At 42.1% G+C, this 23,132-nt stretch overlaps 1 protein-coding gene across 4 annotated transcripts in view; it reads left to right on the forward strand.

The window, feature by feature from the left end:
* Positions 1-23,132, forward strand: part of SVIL (supervillin) — a 234,683-nt gene that overhangs the window by 132,931 nt on the left and 78,620 nt on the right. For all 4 annotated transcript variants that reach the window (XM_049706465.1, XM_049706463.1, XM_049706464.1 and 1 more), the window contains 5 exons: positions 1,260-1,317; positions 6,911-7,002; positions 13,093-13,150; positions 13,265-13,416; positions 16,494-17,169. In XM_049706465.1, coding sequence (XP_049562422.1) covers positions 13,143-13,150; positions 13,265-13,416; positions 16,494-17,169 — 836 coding nt within the window. In that variant the 5' untranslated portion in view covers positions 1,260-1,317; positions 6,911-7,002; positions 13,093-13,142. The remainder of the gene's footprint in view (positions 1-1,259; positions 1,318-6,910; positions 7,003-13,092; positions 13,151-13,264; positions 13,417-16,493; positions 17,170-23,132) is intronic.

Here is a 23,132-nt window from a genome sequence, read left to right on the forward strand (position 1 = left end):
TATTTGATAGCTTTTTTGTTTTTACATCTTTATTGGAGTATAATTGCTTCGCAATGCTGTGCTAGTTTCTGTTGTACAGCAAAGTGAATCAGTTATACACATACATATGTCCCCATATCCCCTTCCCCTTGAACCTCCCTCCCACCCTCCCTATCCCACCCCTCTAGGTCGACACAAAGCACCACGCTGATCTCCCTGTGCTTTGATAGCTTTTCGAACTGAGTTCTCTTTTTCTAAATGTGACACAAAGATATTTGTGTAATTAGCAGAAAAGCCTAGATGTTTAACTGGCAATATACATTTCATTTTATTGTATTTCTCTAGTTGGTCGGAATTTCCAAATTCCGGGATTCAGGGTGTATTTTAATGACTAACGACATGTCGGCATCTGGTATATCTTGTACCTCCTTTTCCTCAAGCTTCTGCCCCCAAATATTAAACAGTAAAAGGAATTTCCACGGGGGAAAGAATGTCCGTAAGTGGTCTAATTGTGGTTTTCTGGGTGGACAAACGGTTGCTCTATGCCAAAACTTGTAAAACAGATTACTTACCCAAGGCTGGCTGTGCATTTGTCTGTGCCTGGTTTTCATTAACCAACTCACTCAGTGTGTGTTTTTGCCGGATGGGATTGTTACCAGCTGTCTTTACATAATATATGTCTTGTCTTCAAAAATAAATAAGTGGCGAATTCGATGTATTGTTATTATTTAGATCTTAATGAAGGCAATAAAAACACACCTGAAGTATTCCCGCCCCCCGTTCATCAACCCCTCACGTGCCTGCCCCCCACCATGCATTCTTTAAAAGCATCTCAAATATATCAGGCAGTGATGACTTTCAACCTTCCTGGTCACCTGGACCAAAATTGTTCAATTTTTTTCGCTCCTTTTTTTTTTTTTCCCTGAGGATAATATCCATGTTTTTCAGTATTTAATTGCTTTGAGTTACTCTTGTAGCCATAGAGAATTTAAATGATAGCATTGAACTATGTCAGAATTTTTTTTTTTTTAACCCATGGAGTATCTTGGCTACTATTAACCAAAACCAAAACCAAAAAAACTTGCCTAAGTAAAATGTATGTGGTGGAATTTGATTCATAAAGGTGTCCTTTTTGTATTCACATTTCTGGTTCATGGTTTCCTTTTTCTTAAATGCTCTCAAAGGGAGACTGAAGAATTTTTTTTCCCATTGGAGTGTTTTCTTTTGGTCTTAACTGACTGTGTGGGTATTTCAATCTTATATTATTTCTTTCCCCTTAGATTTGAACAAGAAAAACTTAAGCCTTGCTGGATTCCCGCGTCAAAGAATAGTTCCAAGGTAAAGTAGTCTTTGCTCAAGGAATCTTAAGCTTTGAAGATTTGTAAGAGCTTTTGAAATTATTCTCCTACATTCCTAATTCATGAGTTTTAAATGTTTGAAAAAAAAAAAGTTTTTTCCCCAGAGTTTGACTCGTTAAAACATGCAAAGCGAGCTGACTTAGTACACTCAGCTAGCAAAGATGCTTTTTGTGTTTAATGCTTTTTATGGGAACTATTTGCAAAACCGGCTATTGGTATCTCTATAATTACAAACTTGTCAAGGGCTATTATCTTTTCTGTCTCACACCTGCCTCTAAGCATGGGATGTCCTTTTCGCAGTCTATCCCTCGAGTAAGGGAGCTCTTCATTTTTTAAGAAAGGATCTAGCCTGTTCCTCCTCTCTCTCTCCCTTCCTTCTGCCCTTTCTTCTCCCCTTACTTCCCTCCCTCCACCCATCCACCCACTCCCCTGTCGAGGCGAGTTCTTGCTGCCTGGTCTCTTAACCTTTCTGCACTTCAGTTCCATTGGCTGCAGGATGTTATGGGTGCTAATTCCATTTACCTGATGCAGTACATCATAACTGATATGAGATAATACAAAACTTAAAGTTGGTACCAAACAAGGCAGCTGTATCTCAGATGCCTCCTAGGACATCGCTGTCCCTAACAGGTTTTGAGATTTTCAGGTAGAGGCACAAAATAATTATCTCTTACACAGCCAGGTGTGGCTTTCAACATACACTTTATTATGCCAGAAGGACCCAACCCAGATCTACCCCTCATTCCACACAGATGCGCTTGTTACATAAGACATCGTTTCTTTACTTAAAAAGTCTGTATTTCAGTAGCATCGGGATAAACAGTTGTGTCACCACTGTCCTCGTCAGGCTGAGCCTGGCTCTGCATTTGAAAATGTTAGCATTGGCCTCGTGAACGCACTGGACGGGGTAAAGCTTTGATGAATTGCGTGCGCATCTTAGCGTCAGGTGGGGAGGCAGAGTTATCAGTAAGGTTGTCTTACTTGACTCATGAAATCTCACTCTTGTGGGGCTTGACACAATCGCCCGTATTTCTCATCTTCTCCATCTTTCTAATAGAAGCTAAGGCTTATGTCTTAGTTCGTCCAGGCTACCGTTGACTGGGTGGCTGATAAGCAATAGAAATTTATTTCTCACATCGAGGCTGGAAGTCGAAGATCAGGGTGCACCGTGGTGGGGTGAGGGTCCGCTTCCGGGTTGCCCACTGCTGATTTCTTGTATCTGCTCTTAGTGGAATGGGCCAGGGAGCTCTCTGGGTTTCTTTTTATAAGGGCGCTAATCTCTTTCATGAGGGCTCCACCGTCATGACCTAATCACCTTCCAAAGGCCCCACCTCCTAATATTATCACCTTTGGGTGTCAGGATTTCAACCTACGGATTTGGGGGAACATAAACATTCAGACCACAGCAGTTTCATTCCCGATACGTCTCTAGCAGGTTGGTTTAGCTGTAATAGACCTAATAAGTGACCAAGAGAATGGAACAATAGGAAGGGAGTTGGGAAGGAGAAGTATGAACTATGAATGCAGGTCAGTCACTCCAGTGGAGAGGGACTCAGAGGACACCGCCGTTCTAAAACGGTGTTATTTCATGTGTACCTATTAAAACAGTGGCCCCCTTGCTATGCTCCTAAGTGTAAACTGGGCTGGAAATACAAGAACCTGCCTCCTTCAAAGAAATCTAGTCACCCAGACACCAGAGGTGAGAATATGAGGTAATGGATTTCATCTGTCTTGTAACTTAAACTGCAATAGAAGAGTGAGCAGATGTCGGGGAGCCCTTCACTGTGTGGATACTGAGCAGTTACTGGAATACTGTATCCCACGTTGTGTAAAAGATAGGAGGTAATGACAGCAGAATATCCTGCTCTCACTTTAATAAAATTTCCCCTTGTTGCTATTGCTGGGCGTTTAAGTAGGTTAATGGGACACATTAAAAAAAAATTATCGTGGAAGCAAAGGGCAAGCTCTTTTTAGATTACTGAAGCAGACGGAAAGAGCTAGAAGCATGAAAATAATTAGTCATGAGGAGTGAGCTCCATATCGGAGGAGATGAAGGTAAATAAGACATATTAAAGGTGTTTCTTCACACTAGAAGCTTTTTAAATTATAATTGCAAAAAATGAAGACTGTAGCATGTCTTCATTACATATGGAGAGAGAGTTTCATGCTGAAATAGAGGATCCCACCTGGAGCTGTGGAAACCCACCAAGACCCACAGAGGTTGTCCAGGCAGAGACCCCTGATCCCCGAGTGGGTGACGACGAGGAAGAATGCAACCCAGCATCCGAAGCTTAGGTTTGGAGTCACCAGTTGTGTGAGCTGAGGATGGGCCCCACCAGTGAGGCTGCTCTGGGTGCCTCTGATTCAGAAAAGCAAGAGGACATGCTGTCAGGGCTTTGGGGTAGGGGCGGCCTTTGTAAGTGTCTCACCGGCCGTGGTGATCAGAAGGGGTGACTCATTCACGAAGAGTCCATACTTCTTTACCAGCGTGTCCTGCAAGCATTTTCACTGCTGCCTCATACCCTCGGGCGTCGAAAGTCCAGGGCAGAGACGTGACCTTTTTCAAAACCTGGTTCCACGTCGATTTGGGGGATCTTGTGTCAGTCACAGCTCTGTGACAATCTCAAGTCAGGGTCCTTGGTTCCGACCCATGCTCCTTATTCGTTCGACCTGCTCATCTGCTTCCTCAGAAGTTAGCAGCCGTTTGGTGAACATAGAGAGGCAGTAGAAGCAAGAACAAAGTGTGACGATGACACGTGGATTCCAATAAGAAAAGTTTAGCTCGAAGATGGAGACTTGAAACATGGAATACTTCATACGCGGGCAAACATACACATATCTTCATCCGTGCATGCCAGGTGGGCAAAGGTAATAAGGAGAGCTGTTTTCCCAATTATATGTTATTCTAAAGGAGAAAGGACGAGAGGAAGAAAGGAAGGAAGGGAGGGAGAAAGCAAGCTTATAACTGATGTGATTGAATGCATGCCCTTCTAATTAGTCTCAGTATTTCTAACGCTCTTTGCCCCATCACATCAACAGTGTATAAAATGTATACGTAAAACACTTCAGAGCGAGTCATACTAGACATCTGAAGTATTTTACTGGAGCCATTCCTTCATTCATTCCCTATACGTTTATTGATTTTTTAAAAATATTCTTAAACATCAGTAATTTAAAGTGAGACACTTGGTTCTGTAAATAGGAAAACAGGATAACATAAGAGAAAGTAACAGAGGTGCATAATATAGATTCGGCTCTGGTGGGACAGACACTGGGTCAGAGGGTTCTTACAGAAACAACCAGCTCTGGTAGGACAGACACTTGGGTCAGAGGGTTCTTTCTTAAGGAAACAACCTTAAACTGAGGCCCAAACCAGAAGCAGGACTCAGCCAGGATGGAAGAAAGCAGGAGAGGTGAGAATTCAGGCGGAAACAGCATTTACAGTGAACCACGCGAGGAGGCCGGAGAGACTTTCCTAATGTGCTCTGGTTTTCCATTGGTTTCTGACCACCTGTAATCCTTTCCATCGGCACAAACACATTTGTAGTTTGTTTCAAGAAAGTAAGTGCGTGTGAAGCCAGGGGTGTAGGGTGATGGCCTGTGAACCCCACTCTGTAGAAGTTCAGCAGAATGTTTAAGTAGGGGGTCGTTTCTTAGTCTTTATTAGCGGCTTCATTGAGCTTTTTGATGAGCAGATGAAAGGGGAAAACTAGAAACACACATGTTCATTTTTGAAAAGATGAGATAATACATTTGTACCCCAAGGTCGTGGCCACAGGAGCTGACTGTTTCAGGGACTGCATCATTTCATTGTAATACAGGATTTTTTCCCTGAGATTTTCATTTCCCAAAGACAGTACAGAACTTCATCCGGATATTCCAAGCATTTAAACCGTCAGTTAAAATAGCGTGCCATTCCTCAAGTAGGGTACCTTTCTGCAGTTGTTTAAATGTTTCGGTTTAGACTACATCATACCTCTGAAAAAAACACTGAGAACTGTCCCTGCATTGCGATTCACTCTTGAGAAGTCAGGGCTAATTCCAAGTCTCTGACCTCAGCAAGCGTCTTAGGATCTTCAAGCCAACTGGACTGTGGTTTACAAAGACTACTCATTCTCAAGACTCTTGATGTGAATGTGGCCCTCATCACCCATTCCCATTCCACATTTATAAGCAATAACTAAGGTTTGAGATGAGCTTGGCTCTAGGAAGATGGGATGGCCATATTTTGGAATGTGCAGGCGATCCTTGAAATTTAATTTAATTTACACATGGGATGTAGGTAATCCACGCGTTCCCTCACATGGCATGCACAGCACTTCCTCAGTCTCCCCTCGGGCCTCTGTGGATACGCACCCCTGCCAGGCACAAGCACAGACAGGGGACCATCAACAGGGAAGGTCGGCTTCGCGCTGGGTGTGTTTGCAGACCTGTTGCCGCCTCTCCAGAGGTGATCGTGTTGCTGGGGAAGATGAGTTTCCTGTTTCCCTAGGTTCGTTTTCTTCCTGCGAGGCAGCAGCTCTGTCTCGCCGAGCTCCAGGCACGTCCCCACGGAGACCTTGAACTTGTGGGTACTGAGTCTTGGGGCGACGGCACACAGTGTAGGAGCCTGAGCGAGATGTGCGCCTCATGTACTGTTCTTGCTGCATGGGCAAAGCCTCGAACGGGTTCGTGATCCGGGAGCTGAGGCTGACAGTAGTTCCGGGGGTGTTGGGACTGGCTCGCACCCCTCTTCCCCAGCGAGTGTGCCCGCGTGCATAGGTCACTGAGCCACGGGAGAGCTGGAAGAGTGGCAGTGCCGGGGGAGGGGAGTGTTTACGCCACCAGCCAATGCTGCCCAACAGGTGCTTTGCGGGGCTGCGGGCAGGATGGGCGGAGGAGGGAGTCGGCTGTTAAGCCTGCACCGGCACGGCGCTCAGGAGGTCACACCCCAGAGGGTCTTGTGAAGTTAGCTCCTACCCGGGATGGCTTCCTGTAGAAGGCAAGTGCGAGGCAAGTGCGAGGCAAGTGCGAGGCAAGCGCTCAGTTCCTTTCTTCGTCTCCCCTTTTTGATTCTTGTTTTTCCCAGACAAGTTTTCATGAACCTTTCAGACCTCTTCACCATGCTTTGATTTCTTGTTTGTTTGAAGGCATTTGTTACTTTGATTTCAACCCAGAGGAAAGCATGTAGATCACCTAGACAAGTTGCTGATTTTCTGAGGAAGGCTGTAGCACAGAGAGGTTGAATGAGTAATCCAGGCTTGCACAGCTCTTGGTGACCCTTGAAGAGGTTGTCGGTCTGAACCAAGGCATCGGACTCCCAGCGCAGCGATGTTTTCACTCCCCTAGGCCACGCCCCCGCCTATGCTGATGTAATTATTTAGCTGCACCCAAAAATCATATTAACAAAATCATAAATAATTGAAAAAAGGTACCTGTTAACGCCCCCAAATAGAACTTTTCACTTGTGATCTACACACACATGTTTAACTATGTATAACAGTAGCATAATTTACGTTCTGCACTGTTTTGGTTCATATCAGATACCAGGTTTAAAATGACTTTAAACATTTTCTTAATGGAATTATTTTTAGCTTTCAGGAAGAGTTCTTGCTTGAAGACAAAGAACCGCTTGCTAACCACAAAAGAGGAATCGATGCTCAGCTTTTAGCTGCCCTCCCTAAAGGTGAGACTTCTAGATGGTTGACAAGTGCACAGTGCGTATAAGTGTTGTGTGACCTGACTTTCTTGAAGGAGGCCCCTACGCTAACCTCCAGCTCTGCTCTCCTCTGTGTACCTTTCTGTCTCTTCCAGGAATCAGCCTCAAAGTACCTCTCTTGTTGCATGGTTAGACCTCACCTTTCCACAGGTTCCCTCCTTTCACTTAAGGCGTCCTCAGGTTTTCACTGGAGGCTGGTGCAGAGGATGAGAGAGGGGTTCTAGAATCAGCCTTACCTCATCTCTCTCCTGCCTTTCACCTTCTCCACGGGTGGTGGGTTCCGCTCATTTGCCCATTTCTTCTCCACCCCTTCCCACTGCTTCCAGCCCCTGATGCTTTCCAGTGCTAGGAAAGGCATTTACACTTGATATCTTTCAGCTCCCAACCGGGGTACACACTGGGCAAGCAGTGCAGACTGCGTCGGAAGCATCTCTCTTCTCACCCAAGTAGGTTCTCACACATTTGGCAAATTCGTATTTTCATTGGACTAGACGCACATGCAGTCACATATTTGCATCAGCCACCAGCCCACTGTGCCTAGTTCTGCCCGTGGAATGATGTGAACATTACCTGAACTTTGTTTCTACCAAATGTAACACTAACGCAGGGGAGTACCAGCTCACAAGCTGTCTTCATCCCAGATGAGCTGTGTAACCCTTACTTCAGAGAAAACAGCTTTTCCAGCAATCCCACTCCTGGGCGTATGCCCAGAAAAGAGGAAAACTCTAATTCAAAAAGATGCCGGCACCCCTATGTTCATAGCAGCTCTATTTACAATAGCCAAGACATGGAAGTGACCTAAATGTCCATTGACAGAGGAATGGATAAAGAAGATGCAGTACATATATACAATGGAATATTACTCGGCCATAAAAAATAATGAAATAATGCTATTTGCAGTAACATGCCTGGACCTAGAGATTATCATACGAAGTGAAGTCAGACAGAGGAAGACAAATATCAGATATCACTTATAGGTGGAATCTAAACACTGATACAAATGAACTTATTTACAAAACAGACTCACAGACATAGAAAACAAACTTATGGTTACCAAAGGGGAAAGCAGGGGTGGGGGGTGGGGATAAATTAGGAGTTTGGAGTTAACAGATACACACTACTGTATATAAAATAGATAAACAACAAGGACCTATAGCACAGGGAACTATATTCAGTATCTTGTAGTAACCTATGATAGAAAAGCATCTGTAAAGTCATATATATATATGACTGAATCACTTTGCTGTACACCTGAAACACTGTAAATCAACTATACTTCAATAAAAAATAAATTAAAGAAGAAACAGCTTTGGTGAAAGGTCAGAATTTTTTTCTATTCTGAAAAAAACAAAACCAAAAAAAGCAGCAACAAAACACATGAGATCAAGCCCAGAAGAAATTAGACCAGAAAAAAAATAGTCTTTTAATAGAAACGAAATCCAGTTTATACAGGCCCACTGGCAAATTCGCATGTATCATGAGGAACTGAGTGGGTCGTACGCCCGAACACAGGGTGACAAAGATGGATACTTGAAGGACCCCAGGGATCTGGCCCGGTGGAAACAAACACGGAAATTTTTCAGTTTTCAAGTACTTAACAACACTGTCAACTGAAATGGAGGCTTATTCTCTGTTACTCCGGAGGCCAAAGTAAGAAGAATGTCTAGAATTACAAGGAGGCGGGTGAAATTTTGTGGGAGAAGGAAAATTCTGATAGTCCGTAGTACGTCGAAGTGAAATGCACTGCATTGTGATCTCATTCGTTCTGCATTAACTGTTCAAGTCAGGTCATAAGCCACGTAGTCAAGGGTAGGACAGATGCCGTGAAGGGTTCCCACCTGGAACCCCAAGTATGAAATGGAAAGGCCCTTCCGATTTTTTAAGACTGTTTGTGAAAGACAAACTCAGTTTAATCTGAGCCAAATGTAAAAGTCTATGAAGACGATCAAAGCAAAGAATAAGAATGAACAACTTGATTTTAGCAATAGCTTAGACTTGGCTGATTAGGGAACGTTATATAAAGCTAAAGTTTTCCCTCTTCCTGTCTCCCCTGCCCCCAGTTCCTTGATGAATAATAGACAATATTAAGATCATAAAAATTAAGAACAGTATGAGAGCCTAGATTCCTTAAGGTTCAACGACTTGGAACTCTACATATAACAAAATTTTAAAATGCATAAGCTTATTAACCAGTTTAATTAAACATGTTACCATAATTGGTAATAAAAATGATTTTCACCAATCAAAGATCATTAACTATGTACTCACCAGATTTATGTTTCTAAATTAACAAGGCCTTTAAAACATGCTTTTAAAGTGTCAGAGTCCCTGTTCCCCTAAATTTCATGTAAATTCCCATAGTCTTATTTTACAGTCTTTACTGTTTATCAGTTTGGGCAGGCGTGGTTGCAAAGACCCAGGTATAACCAGTGAACTTTCCACTTCCATGTTTGTTATTCTCTCGGTTCTTAGCAATAGCAGGTGAAAAGTAGGAATTGATTATGACTTTTAATGGCATGGAGTTTCATGTATGTTTATAAATTTACAGAAGTCTCTTCCTGTTCATTTAGTGAGGGATTTTTGCTTCCGTTAAATTCCGTTAAATTAAGGAACTTCCTTTAACTGTGTATCACAAACAGGTAATCAAGGGATTAAGACCCTTTACCTGTGTAAAACTTATCATATTAAAATAGATTTTCCATTAAGGAATTATGAAATGGACCAAATATATGACTCTCCTTTTTTTTTTAACAGTTTCATTGAGACATAATTCCTATACCATTCAACTCATCCATTTAAAGTGGACAGTTCAGTGGCTTTTGGTAGATTCATATAATCGTGCATTGATCGGCAGAGGCAATTTTAGAACATTTTTATTTTCCCCAAAAAACCCCTTCTCTTAGCCATCAGGTCTCCCCCTCATTCCTCTAGGTGTGTGATGACTTATTTTAGAAGTTGCTGGTCTTTATATTAGTGGCTGACATCCACGTGTAAAACTTAAAGGGGATTTACTCCTGGGGAAGAAAGAGAAGTCTTCAGAATATTCTGGATCTGGCCTATGGTATCAAATGCAGGCAGGGAGAGAGCTGTTCTTGGCAGTCCCCCCGCCACTTATATTTCTTTGGAAGATTCTGCTGTACTCAGGCTTGGGAGACTGAACTCAACAATAACTTTACCAGAAAGCCTGTTCTCAGAACTAACTGAAGAAACCACGTTTCCTAAAAAAAGCCCCTAACAGAACCAATTATCCTGAGTATTGGTATTATATACTATTACAAAGTATATGAGGCAGTTAAATATTTTTTATAAAGTATTATAGCCCTGATGTCAAAGTCCCTTAAATTGCCTTACTTGGAAAATGACCAACACAAGGCCCAGCAGAAATAACTGAAGAACTAGACTCACAGAATCTATATTGTTAGACAAGGGCAGCAGCTAAAATCACAGGTATAAAGGGTACAAGTCTCAATGCACTTGAAAGCAAAGTAGAAAATTTGTTACAACAGAAGTTAGATCAGCTGTGCTAGCTTCTGTCTGGATTTATGTTGATGAATATCACTTTTCTGAACCATGTTTTAGTTGTATACATATGACACAGCATACCATCAATTGAATTATGGCTTTTGCGTCTAATTTTTTCAAAATTCTTATTCCTTGTTTTGAGGAAATAGACACTGAAAAATTTAGAGGTAAAAAGGGCATCAGGCTGCAACCTACTCTTAAATGATTCAGAAAGATTAATATGTAAATATGTGCGTGTGTATATACACAAAAATATGCATATGGAGAGAGAGAAGGAGGGTAAAAAACTCAATCCAATGTTAACATATGAAATATGTCTTTTAATTTTTCTGAGTCTGAAATTATATAAAAATTTTAAAGGAAGGAAACCTTTTGGGAGATTATAAATAATAATAAACTATATTCAGGACTGGCAGAAGATAACGATGATAGAAGAGTCCGTGGTCTCTATACCTGGTACATGGAGTGATGACATGTTTCCACAGTCGGGGCAATTCCCATGATTTTTTAGTAGTAGCTTCTTTTCCAGTGTTTTATGATAAACCCAACCAAAACGTGGGAGGGGGGGTGCCTAATAAGGACTGCACGTGCCTGTATGAAGGTGTTCTGTTTCCTGGAAAGGAATGAAAAAAGTGCACACACACGTCAGCCATTGAAATAAAGCATCCTTCTCTTTTATACAACCGACATGTTTTCACATGGAATAGGTGTACCAGAGTCATTATGTTACATGTGTGTTTTACTAAGTTTGCTTTTAAATGGTAGACTTGGAGAAGGGAGACCAAACTCCAGATGTCTCTCTGCTCCTTTTTGCCTTCCACACCATTTCTTTTCTCTGTTGTCTCGTGTCTGTAGGAGTGAGGCAGGTCTTGGTCCTCAAGAATTAATTTGTTAGAAAGAATAGACGGAGAGATAACTTATTTACTGGAGGGATTTTTTTATTTTCCTAGAAGATTCACTGTAGATTTCCACGAAGAATTAACAAGCTCATGGGCCCATTTAAAGTATAGCTTGATTTATGACCTTATTTTGTTCCCCAGTAAATGATCAGGGACACTGCTCTAAGCCACACTTCCTCCAAAGGCAGGAGGTACCATGGTAACCAAACCCTTGCCTTCTACACCAAACACGAGAAGCCAGACACCCACCCCCAGCTGCTCTGGTGCCTGTGAAGGCCACTGGACAGACAGACTTGTGAAGCCAACTGTCCTTTGAAAACAGTCAATCCAGCTAACTGTTCAGGTGGCCGTCATTTAAAAATAAATTAGTAAATAGAAAGATGGCTGGTATCTCTGAACACAATCAAAGGACAGGATAAAGTCGTGTGTGCCTGCACATGTGAGGTTTTGACTCACTACTAAGAATAACCACTTAGGGACTTCCCTGGCGGTCCAGTGGTTAGGATTCGGGGCTCTCACTGCCGTGGATTGGATTCAGTCCCTGGTCGGGGAACTGAGATCCCACAAGCCATGCGGCAGAGCCAAAAATGAAAATAACCACTTAAAAAAATCCAGTGTAAATTGAAGCAGCTGAAAATTCAATTCTGTGCATTCGTACCCTATCCTGTGAGTTTCTGCTTTGACTCAGCCTTGCAGATGTTTCGTGGGCCCCAGGGCTGTCACAGCTCTCTGTTCCTAGGACCTCAGTGGGAGCTGGTCAGACGAGCCCTTACGAATGCACGTGATTGAGGAGGAGAGAGACCTCGGTTCTCTGCCAAGTTTGGCCATTTCTCCAGAGAAACCATTGTTTGGCCTCTCTGTGCAATATCTTTGTGGCCAGCGTCACGGGAGACCCTCACAACATCAGTAGGACGCTCATCTGATCTCCCAGCGTTGCCGGGAGAGTAGGGGTCATTACATTTTCCATCGTCCACCTGAATTACAGCCAGGAAGCAAACGTTAACATTTCCTTCCAGGGAAAGCCTGTAAGGGGAGGCATAGGAACTGGGTTAATCTAAACTGTAGTTGACCAAGGTGTGCAGTCACGCACCGTTAGAAACCCCACCGGGTAGTTACAGGTCTTTACAGGTCAGTGATGGGGGACGTAGAAGTGGTGTGAGCTCCTGACTGCTGCGGCTTGCTGGTAGCACGTGGGGGTTCACAGTACTTTAGTCTCTACTTTTGCACGTTTGCAGTTTTGCATGACGGAAAGCTTGAAATACCGTGCTAAACCTAATAAAACTAAAAAGCAGTGAGATTTGTGCTGGCTGGAGAGAGATTCAGGGCTAGGCTCCCTCTGGCTCCCCTGGATGAAATAGAACTCACTCTTATTACTCCATGGTTTTACTTCTTAGACCAGCCTGTGACGTGTGTGTGTGTGTGTGTGTGTGTACACGTACTCATCTGGCATCTGCCTCCCCCATTATAAGACAGTTTGCAGGAACTGTGTCCGTTTTGTGTATCACTGTTGCATGGGAGCCATGAACAGAAGTATGAGTTCCATAAATACATGTTGCATGAACGAATGAATGAATAAAATGAACACATGACGACTAAATACTGGACTATCTTTTTCTTCTTTATTGTCTTATTTTAGTTGCAGAATTAAGAAAACTCTTTGAACCAAAGAGGAAAGAATTTTCAGACATGAAAAGGTAAGATGTTCATTGTACATAGTTAGGAAGTAGAAGAGTTTGCGAAGCAGTGTCCAGGGTTGCCTGAGAACTGGTGTCCGTGGCTCACCACGCCTTTGCTGGTGTCTTGCACAGAAAAGAAAGAATTGCCAGGCGCCTAGAAGGAATCGAAACGGACACGCAGCCCATCCTCTTGCAGAGCTGCACGGGCTTAGTGAGTCATCATCTGCTGGAGGAGGACCTGCCCAGATACACGCGCGCCACAGACCCAGCCAGTCCTCACATCGGTGAGCTTGTGGCCCGGTGGCCCGTCATCAGCCTTTTCTATCCAGCACTCCTGGAAAATGAGATGTTCCAAGAGCGTGAATTGTGTAGATGTAAAATGTGTATTAAATCTGTGGGTGTGTTCAAACCAGCAGCAACACCTGTGTCAGCTCTGCCACACGCCCCAGGTGTGGTCCTCCAGTGTCACAGCAGTGAGAAATGACCCCCAGTTGGGTAATTGATGACCAATCATTTGTCTCCCGCACCTCCACCCCCACGCCCCAGACCATCCCAGGGCAGGAACTGTGTCTCTTTCTCCACCCGCTCAGGGCCCCAGCTGTCAGGGACCCTCAGGTTTGTTTGGGAAAGGGCTGAGTAAGACAGGCATCTCTTAAAATAGGTTTAAATAGAATGCACAGATGCCCAGCACAGGACAGCGTTGCTTTCGGCAGGGAGCCTGGAAGAGCAAAGCTGGACCTCGAATGACTGGGGCTCTTACTCTATGTGTTTATGCAACAAGCATCCTATTTAAGTTATTTTAATAGATGTAATTTTAAATGCATTGTGTATCTATTTCATATTGAACAGCATGTCAAACATGACAGCTTTTCCTTGGTTACTCAGACGTTGCTGTAGCATCAGATAATCCACGTGACCTTGGGAGAGGGTGACACGCGCGGGGCTGCCCTTCCTGCCCTCCCCGTCCCTGACTCTGCGGCTCTGTGCTGCTGCTCTTATATCCGGTATTTTCTGGTTCCTTCCTGAGAGAGAGATGCTGGTCTCCCTTCGTGATGTGATAAGTTTGCCTGTCTCTACAGTTTCTGGTTTTCTGCGGTCAGAAAACTAGAGAACTAAGATTCTTTTTTACATACGTGAAGAAGCAAAAGTAGACAGAGTACCGAGATATATGGCCAGAAATAAACCCCAGTGTATATAACATGTTAATCCATGTATTATATGATCATTGAAGCGTCACGTTAGTAAGAAAAGGAAGAATTATTTAATAAACCGGTAATGGGAAAAATGGGATAGCAGTGGGGAGGAACTATACCCCCTCCTCACTTCCTACCCAAAACAAAAATAAGGTCCAATTAATCACATAATTAATTTTAAGAGAATAATTAAAAACACGAAAACAAAGGTGAGTATTTAGTTCCAGCTGAATGGAAAAGGACTTTCAAAACACTGAAACAGCTGTAGAAATCACCAATGACCAGGTCAATTGACTTGACTACATAATAATTAACATCTGTGCTTCAAAGAAAATCTTTGACTTCACAAAAAAATTAAGGAAGTTTAAAAATATCCATGAAGAAGATAAAGAGCTCCTATTCCTATAAAATTTTACACAAAACAATAAAAATGACACTGTGAATCAAAAGAATATAGAGCAGTAAGCTTGACCAGATATTCCAGAGAAGAAAAAGATGATACAAATGACTACTAAATAATTGAAAAATGCATGCATCCTCTTTTTCTAGTAATCAAAGGCAATTTTTAATTTAATTGAAAAAAATTTTTTTGAGAAACAGGACATCATGATAAACATTTTTAAAAATGTGGAACTGGGCTTCCCTGGTGGCGCAGTGGTTGAGGGTCCGCCTGCCGATGCAGGGGACACGGGTTCGTGCCCCGGTCCAGGAAGATCCCACGTGCTGTGGAGCGGCTGGGCCCATGAGCCATGGCTGCTGAGCCTGCGTGTCCGGAGCCTGTGCTCCACAACGGGAGAGGCCACAGCAGCGAGAGGCCCGTGTACCGCAAAAAAAAAAAAAAAAAAGTGGAACTATTTATATAAATCCAAAATAGAGATATAAAGATGAAGTACAACAGATACAGATAGATAATAAATTATTATGTGATTATTTGATAGTCTCATGTATAGTTTTATATATTACGTATGTGCTTTCTTAAATTTTTTAATTGAAGTCTAGTTGATTTAAAATGTGTTAATTTCTGCTGTACAGCAAAGTGATTCAGTTATACATATGTATACATTCTTTTTCATATCCTCAAAGGCGAATTTTAACATTAACACTCGGTGTTAGTGAGAGCATACATTGCAGGTTCCAGTGTACATCGATTCAAGCTTTACAAAAATTAATTTGACAGTCTAGCACGTGTCTTAAAATGATGTACCTACTGGTAAAGCATTTCCACTTTTGTGCAACTATCTTTTGTAATAGTAATCAGAAAATAAGACGGATTAAAAGTTAGAGTCAACTTCAGTGCCCAGAAATATGAGAATGGTTAAATTGATTCTGGAATGCCTATAATGTGAAATATTATGAAGCCTTAAAGTGATGTCTTCAAAATAAGATTTCCACACTTAGAAAAATGTTTTATGTAGGACATTAAGGTTACATAAAATATGAGTTATTTTATATAGAAAAAAAGAAGAAATCACTTATATGAAAAGAAATCACATATAAAAGACTAGAAAGAGTATATAGAAAAGTTTAGCAAATTATCCATGTATTTATTACTGATTATTGTGTGTTAGTGATTATTGGTGATTTGGAGGTTAACCTTCCTGTTTTCACCGTAGACCTTTTCATCGAGCATGCAGAGTATAATTGGAAAAAGCCACTTCTGTTAAAAAAAAAAAACGAAAAACACAGCCATACCTGGCAGATGTTGACATGGGCCATTATTGTTATGGTTACTATCAGATCCTGTGTGGTTTCCCATGAAACCACTATCCATCACTCGTCAAATTACAGCAGTTCGAATATCTGTTATCTTTTCTAGAGGAGTCTGAACTCGTCCTCTGGCCTCACACATGAAACATTAAACTCAAAAGCAGAAAAGTAAATAAGGGGAAATAGGCACTGAACTAGAGCGAGGGCTGTCGGGACTGAGCTGTAGCTGCGGCCATGCTTGACCCAGCTTATGCAGCCCATTGAACGTCACAGCCTTTATGTATTTCACTGCAGACCTCAAACTTCTTCAGCATCCCAGGTAAATCATTTTAGGCAGCTGCACGTAAGTGAGAAATTGGACCTTCACAGCCTGGGCGCTCGGAGCATATCGTGTACGGAACAGAGTAGAATAACCACATTTTATTATTTGCTTGAAATCTGTGTGTGTGATCTTCTTGTAGGCCAATCCAATGAAGAGGAAGAAACTCTGGATTCTTCCTTAGAAAAGCAGACTCGATCCAAACACTGCACAGAATCCTCGGGCATCCATGGTGACTCCCCCTACGGTTCCAGCATCATGGACACCCAGAGCCTAGAGTCCAAAGCCGAAAGGATCGCCAGGTACAAAGCAGAGAGGAGACGACAGCTGGCAGAAAAGTATGGGCTCACCCTGGACCCGGAAGGCGACGCTGAATCTCCGTCTCGATACAGCAAGTCCAGGAAGGACCCTGAGACGGCTGAGAAAAGGGGAGGGAAAAGTGACCGCTCTGCTGAGCCCAGCAGAGATTCGGGCGCTTCCTACTCCAGGACCGAGATCCCGGGGCTCAGGAGCTGCATGGCTGGGTCCAAGGACCACGCCCTCCACCGGCGCGATGGTGTTTCCGACACAGAGGTGCTGCTCAACGTAGAAAACCAAAGACGAGGTCAAGAGCCCAGTGCCACCGGGCCAGCCCGAGACCTGCCCCCCGCAGGGGAGGGCTCCGCATCCTTCCCATTCTCCGGGCGAGACTGCGCCCTCGGTGAAATGCCGAGGTCCCCAAAGCCAACGCACAGCCTGCCCGGGCCGCCACCTGGGCAGCCAGCCTCTCCGAGCCACTCCACAGGCGACTTGCCACTCCCTGCCGAGGCTCGAGCCAGGTAAGTGCTGACCTGCAGACACCTGCGTCCCCTCTGCCACTGCTGTGTCTGGGATCTGGGGGTCCTCAGCGCTCTGCGGAAGTCTGGGCTCACTGCAGAAATAATGCGATTTATGGTTTTTTAATTTCCGCAGTCTCAACACAGGTCCTACGGAAGCAGAAAGCTTCCTGGTCTTTTTGATCTATATAATTCTTGGTGTGTTCTTTTTTAAAAGAATAAATTGAACAGGTGTCATGGGGACACACTTTCAGGACCTTTTTCTTTTTTTAACATCTTTATTGGAGTATAATTGCTTTACGTTGTTGTGTTAGTTGCCGCTGCGTAACAAAGTGAATCAGCTTTACGTACACATATATCCCCATATCTCCTCCGTCTTGCGTCTCCCTCTTGAGCCTCCCTACCCCACCCCTCTAGGTGGACACAAAACACTGAGCTGATCTCCCTGTGCTATGCGGCTGCTTCCCACTAGCTACCTATTTTACATTTAGTAGTGTGTATATGTCCACGCCACTCTCTCACTTCGTCCCAGCTTACCCTTCCCCCTCCCCGTGTCCTCAAGTCCATTCTCTACGTCGTATGTTCCTATTATCATTTTCTTAACTGTTTTGGGTTTATTATTGTAGGTCTTTTCCTTCTCTTGTGTTTCCTGCCTAGAGAAGTTCCCTTGGCATTTGTTGTAAAGCTGGTTTGGTGGTGCTGAATTCTCTTAGCTTTTGCTTGTCTGTAAAGGCTTTAATTTCTCCATCAAATCTGAATGAGATGCATGCTGGGTAGAGTAATCTTGGTTGTAGGTTTTTCCCCTTCATCACTTTAAATATGTCCTGCCAGTCCCTTCTGGCTTGCAGAGTTTCTGCTGAAAGATCAGCTGTTAACCTTATGGGGATTCGCTTATACATCATTTGTTGTTTTTCCCTTGCTGCTTTTAATATTTTTTCTTTGTATTTAATTTTTGACAGTTTGATTAATATGTGTCTTGGCGTATTTCTCCTTGGATTTATCCTGTATGGGACTCTCTGTGCTTCCTGGACTTGATTAACTACTTCCTTTCCCATATTAGGGAAGTTTTCAACTATAATCTCTTCAAATATTTTCTCAGTCCCTTTCTTTTTCTCTTCTTCTTCTGGTACCCTGATAATTCGAATGTTGGTGCGTTTAATATTGTCCTTGAGGTCTCTGAGACTGTCTTCAGTTCTTTTCATTCTTTTTTCTTTATTCTGCTCTGCAGTAGTTATTTCCACTACTTTATCTTCCAGGTCACTTATCTGTTCTTCTCCCTCAGTTATTCTGCTATTGATTCCTTCTAGAGAATTTTTAATTTCATTTATTGTGTTGTTCATCATTGTTTGTTTCATCTTTAGTTCTTCTAGGTCCTTGTTAAATGTTTCTTGCATTTTCTCTATTCTATTTCCAAGATTTTGGATCATCTTTACTATCATTATTCTGAATTCTTTTTCAGGTAGACTGCCTATTTCCTCTTCATTTGTTTGGTCTGGTGGTTTTTTACCTTGCTCCTTCATCTGCTGTGTGTTTTTCTGTCTTCTCACTTTGCTTATCTTACTGTGTTTGGGGTCTCCTTTTTGCAGGCTGTAGGTTCGTAGTTCCCGTTGTTTTTGGTGTCTGTCCCCAGTGGCTAAAGTTGGTTCAGTGGGTTGTGTAGGCTTCCTGGTGGAGGGGACTAGTGCCTGTGTTCTGGTGGATGAGGCTGGATCTTGTCTTTCTGGTGGGCAGGTCCACTTCTGGTGGTGTTTTTTGGCGTGTCTGTGGCCTTATTATGATTTTAGGCAGCCTCTCTGCTAATGGGTGGGGTTGTGGTCCTGTCTTGCTAGTTGTTTGGCATAGGATGTCCAGCACTGGAGCTTGCTGGTTGTTGGGTGGAGCTGCATCTTAGCATTGAGACAGAGATCTCTAGGAGAGCTCTCACCGATTGATATTACATGGAGCCGGGAGTTCTCTGGTGGTCCAGTGTCCTGAACTCGGCTCTCCCACCTCAGAGGCTCAGGCCTGACACCCGGTCAGAGCACCAAGACCCTGTCAGCCACACGGCCGGTATGTGGGGAGTCTCTTGCCTTTTGGGAAGTGTGAGGTCTTAGGTGTTCTGTAGGAGTTGTTCCACATGTAGAAGTATTTTTGATGTATTTGTGGGGATTGCCACGTCTCCCTCCTCCACCATCTTGAAGGTCCTCCTCATGACCTTTCTTCTTACTGTGTTTCTCGCTCACCTTTAACAACTGTCTTTTTCTTTGTTTTTCTGTGGTCATACCCAAGACTTTGGGGCGATTGTTTTTGTTGCAGTCATTTAAAGTCACCAAGCAGAAGGACACCACTAAGCAATTTCCACTGGGTCTCAGTTTAGGGTATGAAGTGTGACTGTGATATACGCTGAATATAACTGTGACATATGTTTTATAAGTATATTGGCACGCTAAGAAAACAGCTGTGTATACGAGCATCTCATTGAAAAGATCAGCCAGTAGGAGAAATCGCCGTGTCATAGGGTCAACCTATGGAAAATCAGAAAAGGAATAAAATCAAAAAGTCAGATGCCAGAGAGGATATGTGTTTCTTTCTCAATTTAAATATCTAAATTTAAATTTAAGTTCAGTTTAGATATTTAAATCTAATAAGCGTGATGACCAATTAAAATGCAGTCTACTTGAACATCCTACATAACGGTTTGGGGTAATTGTCTAGACAGACTCCGACATGTATTTTTTCAGTTCAAACAAGCGTTAGCTTTGCAGGTGAATTGAGGAAGGATGAGAACCCGAGATAAAGCAAATTTATTCTGGAAGAAAAAAAAGATGTTGGAAAATACTCCTGTTTATTCCACATTGGAACAGAGCAGTAAATATGGTCGTCTTCATATGGCAGTTGTGTATCTAAAGCAGCTTGTTTTAGTTATTGAAGTATATTGACCTCAAGACCTGTCACCACTTGCTTGATCATCTATACTGGAATATTTAGGGATATTAGTTTCTAAGAGAATTCAATAGTATGGGTCCTGATTGTATTTTGAGGGCCTTTGTCCAGCCTTTGAACTTAACTGCTTAAAATTTAGGGACCTATTGTCTCGTACTTTGAAAGGGAAGTCTGTTGTTTGGGAAATTTGCTTTTCGTAGTAGAAGCAGTGTTTTGGCGTTAGTTACGCTCTATCAAAGCAAACTCTTCATGGGCTGTGTGAGCAGGACAGACAAACTTAACATCACAGTTTGGTTACATGGGTTAAAAAATAATGAGGAATCTAATTTCTGAGTGCCATATCATGAAAACTGTTTATTGTCATGGTGTCTAGGTTAGCCATCTAGATCACATATAGTAGATGAGATTTTGAAGCAGTTGTAATAATAATTAAAACCATGTTGAGTATTCCAGGTAAAATGACAGGATTCTTAATAGTTCTCTGTGAGTTAAAATCTCAATATTCAAAAATATATATCACTTAAAATCGCAAGAGCCCATTTCCCTCTAGATTATTTGAAGAGGCATGTTACCTGGAAATTTTCGTAAGCCTTAGCCTGACAGCGCCTTACTTTCATGGAAGAAAGGCTTAAAAGTATTGAGAAATTGTAAAGGAGTTCACAAGGAAGCACGTGCCTTATTTTTTTTGAAGCCACTCAAGGCATACAATTCTATGACTTACAGGCAAAGAAACACAAATCATTTCATACGTATAAGGAAAATACCTCAGATATATTTACATTAAAAAAGGATGGAAAATAATGTGTGACAGGTATGATGTTAAAGTAGCGTTGGGATTTATTTGGCAATGATTCTATTTATTCACCTTTTAAAGATGGATTTAAATGGATGAACATTCTGCTAGTTGTCCTTTCTCTAGAGCCAGGAAATTCAGGTGTCAGAAGGTCACTGTTGTCTCACTTCCACTTGGGGAGAAGAAAGACAAAAAATATTTTGTGAACTGAAACAGTAACCAGAGAACCCTCGGTGACCCAGTAACCATAAGTGAAAATAAGATGGTGTCTGACCTGGAAATATGTGACAGAGAAGTTTAGAAGATTAAGGAATGACCAAAAATAATTATCTACAAATAACAAAACAATTGAATGCCATACTTAATCATGGATTTGTCCTATCACTGAAACGGAGTATTTTTCTCACTGCTGTATTTTACTCTTTCATCACCTAGCTCTACCAGGATTTGGAACTATTCATCTCTGAATTAAGTCATTCCCATTCCATCGTTTCATTTTGTGCTCACGAGAAAGAGGCTCTTTTTGTTTCATTAATTAACTAGGAATACATCACTCATGAACTATAACATCACAACACTGCCCGTGGTGTCCTAAATTTCAAATGTGAGCCAGATAGGGAATGCATAGTTTTTGTATATTCTCATATATGCTAATGCAGAAATATATGTACACACAGAATAATCATTAGTTCTTACACTGTACTATACTGTTTTTAAGCATTATAAGCTCAGTAACAATCTCTAGGGCAATATTTAGCTGAGTAGTAAGTTTATTTTAGAATTATTTAACATTCAGTTTATATGATGAAGAACATATGTATGTGTGTATGTTAATGTGTGTATGTGTATGTATGTTAGTCACAGGGTCTTCAGTTCAGAAACCCTGTTAGTTTCCCAGGAAGTCAGGTGAAAACATTGTTCTGTAGCAAACTAAGAATGTACATAGTAACAGAGCAGTATATATACACCACATTGTATATATGTGTGTGTGTGTGTGTGTGTGTGTGTATATATATATGCTATATTATATCAGTAATAGAGCATAAAACACCTCCCAACCACCATTCCCCAAATCCTGCCAAATCCTGTTAAGTTTGGGATTTCAGGAACTATGTTTTCTGACGAGGTGGTGTTACTGATACGAACCGTTTTGTTACTTCAGCCACTGTGAATTTTAGAATAAAATTCAAAGGGATCGGGGGCCTATGAATTATTATTCAAAAATCTAAAAATCTGAGCTCTATTAGAAATCCTAAATTCAGAGCTCTTGTTGAATTTGCTCCTTGGCGTATCTCTTAATAGTAAAAGCAATAAGATGTACCGTCTCGGTTACTTCTGTGCGTGAAGGGACTCATTCACTACCCCGAGCCCCACAGCTGCTCTTCTCCTGAGCATCTATACTTCCCTACGTGACTGGAAAGAAGAGAATCACACCTGATTTCCTAGTGGTGACCTGCTCTGGAAAACCTTGTTTTTGTTTGTTTGTTTGTTTATTACTCTACTGGGATCCCCATCACACCTTCTCCCACATAGTAAACTGTATCATTCGTGGCCAGAAAATGATGATGGGGGTTTCACGCAGAGCTGATGCTGACATTTGACCGGGGGCAGCCACCACTGGTGATTTGATGGTTCAGACTGGGCTTCCCTCGCAGTGGAGCATTGGCCAGGAAGATAGGCCAGGGTATATCCTCCAGAACGATCTGTTTCTGCCACACTGTGACGTGCAGACTCTGGCCAACTAGGAAGGAAGGGGGATTATGCTGCAGTCTTTCTTTCTTTTCAATTCAAAAAACTTTTTTTGTTTTGTTTTCTTTTGCTTTTAATTTTATTGAAGTTTAGTTGATTTACAAAGGTGTGTTAATTTCTGCTATACAGGAAAGTTATACATTCAGTTATACATATATTCAGTTATACATATATTCAGTTATTCAGTTATACATGTATATATTCTTTTTCATATTCTTTTCATTGTGGTTTATCACAGGGTATTGAATATAGTTCCCTGTGCTATACAGTAGGACCTTGTGGTTTATCCATCATATACATAATAGTTTGTATCTGTTCATCCCACATTCCCACTCCATCCCTCTCCCTCCCCACCTCCCCTTTGGCTACCACAAGTCGATCTCTATGTCTGTAGGTCAGTTTCTGTTTTGTAGATATGTTCATTTGTGTCATATTTTAGATTCCACATACAAGTGATGTCATATGATATTTGTCTTTCTGTTTCTGACTTACTTAACTTAGT

Source organism: Orcinus orca, chromosome 2 (genome assembly GCF_937001465.1).
Source record: "Orcinus orca chromosome 2, mOrcOrc1.1, whole genome shotgun sequence".
NCBI classification, from domain to species: Eukaryota; Metazoa; Chordata; class Mammalia; order Artiodactyla; family Delphinidae; genus Orcinus; species Orcinus orca.